This window comes from Plasmodium cynomolgi, chromosome 5 (genome assembly GCF_000321355.1).
Source record: "Plasmodium cynomolgi strain B DNA, chromosome 5, whole genome shotgun sequence".
Classification (NCBI taxonomy): Eukaryota; Apicomplexa; class Aconoidasida; order Haemosporida; family Plasmodiidae; genus Plasmodium; species Plasmodium cynomolgi.
In genome coordinates this window covers 49,003-54,442 of record NC_020398.1, presented here as the reverse complement: position 1 = coordinate 54,442, position 5,440 = coordinate 49,003, and the positions used below count along the sequence as shown (strand labels likewise).

At 32.2% G+C, this 5,440-nt stretch overlaps 2 protein-coding genes across 2 annotated transcripts in view; one reads left to right on the top strand and one right to left on the bottom strand.

Moving 5' to 3' along the window:
• PCYB_051130 (hypothetical protein) overlaps positions 1-124 on the bottom strand; it is a gene marked incomplete at both ends in the record, with an annotated part of 1,451 nt that extends 1,327 nt beyond the window's left edge. Inside the window, one exon of the mRNA XM_004220994.1 lies at positions 75-124. Coding sequence (XP_004221042.1) covers positions 75-124 — 50 coding nt within the window. The remainder of the gene's footprint in view (positions 1-74) is intronic.
• A 3,159-nt stretch (positions 125-3,283) lies between these two features.
• Positions 3,284-4,702, top strand: PCYB_051120 (phist protein; the record flags this gene model as incomplete). The annotated part of the gene is made up of 2 exons (XM_004220993.1): positions 3,284-3,493; positions 3,713-4,702. 2 exons carry the CDS (start codon positions 3,284-3,286, stop codon positions 4,700-4,702), a joined length of 1,200 nt encoding a protein of 399 aa, XP_004221041.1.
• Positions 4,703-5,440: the final 738 nt, after the last annotated feature.

Below are 5,440 nucleotides of genomic sequence, written 5' to 3'. Positions count from 1 at the left end.
TTTTTTTTTTCTATAAAGGGTGAAAAAATATATTCATTTAGATATTAACTGATAAACCGTTATTTTCGTTTTACCTGAGGAGGGTTAAAATAGAAAGGAACGCTGCGCCCGATTTGAACGTCATGGTTTGTAGGAAAGTTAACTCTTTACACAATATGGCCTATAAAATTGAGAGAAAAAGCAATTCAAATTTGATGTGTATATTCTTAGCAAGTCAACACATTTGGATTATGCGAAGCGGATTTATGCAAAGATATGTCTCTAATGTTATGATCAAATTTTTGTATCTGTGATGTTCTTACGATGTGAAGTAAGTGCCCCTTTAAAGAAGGATGCTATGGTTAGTTTATTTGTTCATTTATTAGGAGTGGAGGGTACACGTATAAATGTGCGCATGTACATACATTTATATGTGTGCAGTTTTGCGGATGAATACTGGAGAAAATGTTATACATACAGAAACGTAGGATGTCCCTCTATGAATAGAGAGCAAAAATATTTTCTTAACATGTAAATGGAATTACTTTGGGGTGGTTACATTAACGAGTTGCTAAATATACTCTCATTTTGGAGTTGACACGGAATGATTTCTTTTTTTTTTTTATAGAACAAAATTGTTCTATTATGATGGTGAACGTTATATGGTGCACATACAGTTGTATATATATACGTATACTTACAGCGGCTTTTTTTTTTTTTTTAATTACTACTTTTTAAAATAAAAGAATTATCATGCATTTATTTGGATCGTACTGCAACGTGTTATCATATTTTTTTTTCTCTACGCGATTTTCTTGGGGAGCCAGATTGCGGCAAAAAATTGCAATTCGCTACTAGCATTTGTTCTGTTGCTATTATTATACGTGTTAACTTTAACTATTGAGTTGATTAAAAATTTACTACAAATTAGGAGAAATTGTAAATATTTAAATTCACTAAGAATTGCGAAATTTAAATTGTGTTCTTTATTGGGTAACTTTTTCACAGAAGTCTTTTTTTTTTTTTTATTCAGGTACACAAAAAAAAAGAACTTGTGCTATATGTTTTTCTCATAAGAAAGGATATATTTTAAGTAACGCTCGAATGCATTTAATAACATTTAAAATTTTGGGTAGCTTTTACTTTATTTTTTTTGCGTGATGTCGATTTGTTCGCACAGTGTTGTACCTCACCTGGTGGGAAGTAGCATTTTCAGTTGCTTCACTTGTTATGCTCATGCAGAAGTATATGTGCAGGTATAAACAGGAATATATATGTGTATAAAAGAACAATTTTTCGGGGAAGGAGATCTAACTAACGGCCTGTATATGAGTGTGTTCGCACTCAAGGGTAATTTCTTTTCCTAAGGACTTACCACTTCTCGCATGTAAATATATATATTCATTTTTTTAGTTCATGTAGTAAAATAGTAAGATATTGTACGACGGGTAGTTCACCGAAAAAAGGAAGCTTGTAATTTTATTGCAATACAAATTTGTTCTAATGGTTGCAACTATACGCATGCGCTTGAACATGTGTGCTTATACGTGGGGATAAATGAACAGAAAATTTACACCTTTAATAATTTTGCGCATTGATCTACTAGTGTGACAAACGGATCTGTGTGAAGATTAACAGGAATAGCATATTATAGGAACAAAATTGAAAATGGCTTTTTATCGATGGTCTCTAACGTTCGGAAATTTTTTTTTTTTATTTCCATTACTGTACTAATTGATCAGTAAAATTTTATTCTATATTTATAACAAAATAAATTTGTTTTTTTTTTTTTTTTTTTGTAAAAATGTTAATGGATATCTTTTGCTTCCCGTTTAGGGAAGATTCCTTTTCTCAGTAGACTCGTTTGCCTAGCGAGACAGGCCATTTCAAATCTTTATTTTAAAATGTACACTACTTTTGTGAGAAAGGAAAGGGAGGGTAAACAGTTCTATAAAAATAAAACTGCCTTGCATTTCTTTGCACCAATTTATTTTGTGTAAAAATTTAATTATATATAAGAATAAATCTATGACAAAAATTCAGTTATAACTACAGACCTCTGAATTTTTGATGGGACAAGCAAAATGGAAAAACAAGCAAATCTCGCAAAACGGAACGGAGAAAAGTGAAAAAATAAAATTATCAAAATAGCTAATGTGCTTGATGGTACATTTAGTAAATCCACGCTGCACACAAATTGAGGATATCAGCAGGAAAATATTCAAATGAATATGTAACATATGCACCATACATGTGAAGAAGTTTATATAAAAATTAAATGATAATTACAGTTTACTCGCTGGTTCACTTAGTCATTTACGTATAAAGCTTTGGCGGGACGTTTAAATGCTAGGAAAGCCACTACAGTAATGCCTTTCTGCTTACAGGGCACACAATTTTTTATATATTTATGATTAAAGCTTAGTTAGAAAGTGGCCCACGCGGGGATTATTCGGAATGAGAAAGCGGCAATTATATTTTGCGCCAATATGTAGTAAATATATAGTAGTAAATATAATATATATATATTATGTACACATGCGCATGAACGCCTGAAAGCCGAGGCAAGCCCTAACTCCGCTTCTCATCAGCGGCAGCCCCGTTTAAAATGTTCTAGAAAAGGTCCCGCACACTGGGTGTATATGATTGCATTATATAAATTATTTATAGAAAAAAATTAAATAAAAAAATGAAATTTATACAACCATTTTGCAAACCCTTTTTTGCGCTAAATTCGTTAACAAATTACAGCAAGTTGCATTAATGTGTTAGAATTTTTTTTTTTTCATGGCTTTGGTCGAAAGAAAAATAATAAATTAAAAAAAAAAAAAAAAAAAAAAGCCGTTGCTGGGCATCTTATTTATTAGTCGGGTTTAGGCTTTATAAACTAGTCGCATAATTTTTTAGTTATAATAAGTTGGTTTTTATAATATAAAGATAATAAAGTACATTTAATTTAATGTACACACACTGCTGTACATGCCCATCTAACGTTTTAATTTGATAAGTTATTTAAATGAACTGGCTGTTTTTTCGGTTTGAAATATCTAACATTTGTTGATTTAACTTTTTCTCCTTGTTTCATGAGAGCGTTCATGCTATTGCGAAGAATTTGCACCTTTCGGCAAAAGTACGTACGAATATATGCAAATTGTGTAAATATATACTTACATATATATGCACAGCTGATTCATATATTTGTTTACTTTTTATGTACATGTATTTATTTGCTTCTTCATTTATATGGAAAAATTAAGGGGTTAAAGCGCTCTGTCGAAATTTTGTTATGTTGTACCTTTAAGATATGACAAGAGAAATATGGAATATTTTAACCATGCAATATTTTTTGTCAAGAAAACAGCTACATGGAAGCGAAGCCAACATCAGAAATTCTCGCAGATCTGAGGCACACACACAAACAAAAAAATGTCGAAGAAGAAATGTGCTGACACATTTTCTGTCGCCTAAGCTATGCGCCACGTTGTCACTCGTCGTGATTTGTGTCATATTGCAGGTAATGAAAGTACTCACTACGTATCTTGTTATTGTGCATCGAGCTGAATAAGTATATTATTATCCACTTGTGCGCCTTTGTTTTTCTTCTGCTGCACACCCATGATGCTTCGTACGTCTGTCGCTTTGCACATGTGGTGTTTTAAATTCCCAATTTGAAGCTCCCGTTTTACGTTAAAAGAACTTTTAAACACTCCCCTTTTGGTGTTTCTTTCGGCAGATTTTCCATTTATGCAAGGATAATGGAGACATAGGATGCGGATTAAATTTTGGAAATAACAAGGGAAGAAATTTATCACAAAATAATGCGAGTAATAGACAAGGAGACAAAGCTAGGAATAGGGAAAGAAGGAGAAAGACCAAGGAAACGTTTTTAAATTCGCCTCTTGTGGAGGAAAAAGAAGAAAGTGGTGGTTGTAGATATGAAGAACTAGAAACGATTTTAGGTGGGTCCTATCATTCCAATGAAAGTGATAATAAAACTTATTATGTTTCATTACCTGAAGATGAATCAAAAGAACAGTCCGAAGACGAATCGGAAGTAGATTCAGAAGGAGGCCAATCTGGAGGATCAGATGGAGACAGGTATAGAGAATCAGAGGAGCAGTATGAAGATTCTGATGAAGAACAGGACCATGATGAAGATGATTATGAAGAAATTGAGATGTTAAGGAGTAGAAGGGGCTTTCCTGGTTTTGGAAAGTCAAGGAAACAGGACGATGAAGATTTTATACGTTTCGACGTTGATGAATCGTTTTCTGAGGATTCAGATACAGATTCTGATCCGAGAGAAATGTTAACTGAAGAAGAATTAGATAGAAGGCTTAAAGGATTAAGGGGCAATTTGGATGATGATGAAATGATTTATTTATGGAATAGCTTCCACGAAATTGAGAATAATAAATTTCAAGTTATGCAAAGACATCTATGGGAGTGGTGTGAATTATTAGCATTTGAATATAAGATTCCAGAAGATACTTTATTAACGGAATGGAAAAGAATTGTGGATTTTTCATCGGATGAACTAATGAAAAAGACTGTTAATGATTATAGAGATTTTAAAAATTTGATTAATGGAGGATTGAAGAATAGTATGGATTTTGTTCATTTTCTGAATTCTAAAAGGGAATCGTGGTCCAATTTTCGATCCAGGACAGAATCTGTCTGGAAAAATACTATAGATAAAAAATTTAGAAATTATTATAATTAAAAGGGTATGACTAAAGCGTGACACATTCCGACTGTGGTGACTGCAGCTATGTGTCATATGTGGAAACTCTTGTAACGGAAGAAAAACGCATTCTTAAAAATATGATGAGTTGAAGCAGATTTGAGCAAGAAGTCAAAGGAGCTTTGCTACGCGTAGAAATAATAGCCATTAAGGCATCTAATTATGTGCGTTTACAATCATTTCTACAGTTGTGCGATGAATTAGATAAGAGAATTAATGCCGACTGAACAACTTTAAACATGAATTATGCTCTTTGCTGAAGGGTTTGCAGTAGAATAATGCATGTAGAGGTGATTCACTTAGAGTCCTACAAAGCGGAGCAAATGCTAGTCGCCCCATTTTACCGTTATTATGTAATGTTTTTTATTATAAAGACAATTTTTTTGTAAAAGTGAAAAGGAAAAAGACATTGTGTCATTGTTTTTATTGCTTTATTGTGTCCCTGTTTTATCGCTTCACTGTTCTATTGTTTTATTTTATTTTTTTTTTAATTTCAAAAAAAAAATTAATTTTGTTTTATTTTTTTTTTGGAACATTATTTCCATTATGAAACCACGGTACATGTTTGAATTATGTGTTATACGTGATGGGAAATTTTATTTTGAATTTTCTAATTTGTTTGATACCCGCTTGTATTCGTATTACTTTCACAGAATATATATATATACACAACACATGTGCATGCGCAATACGTATGCGCACTTTTGCTAATATTAT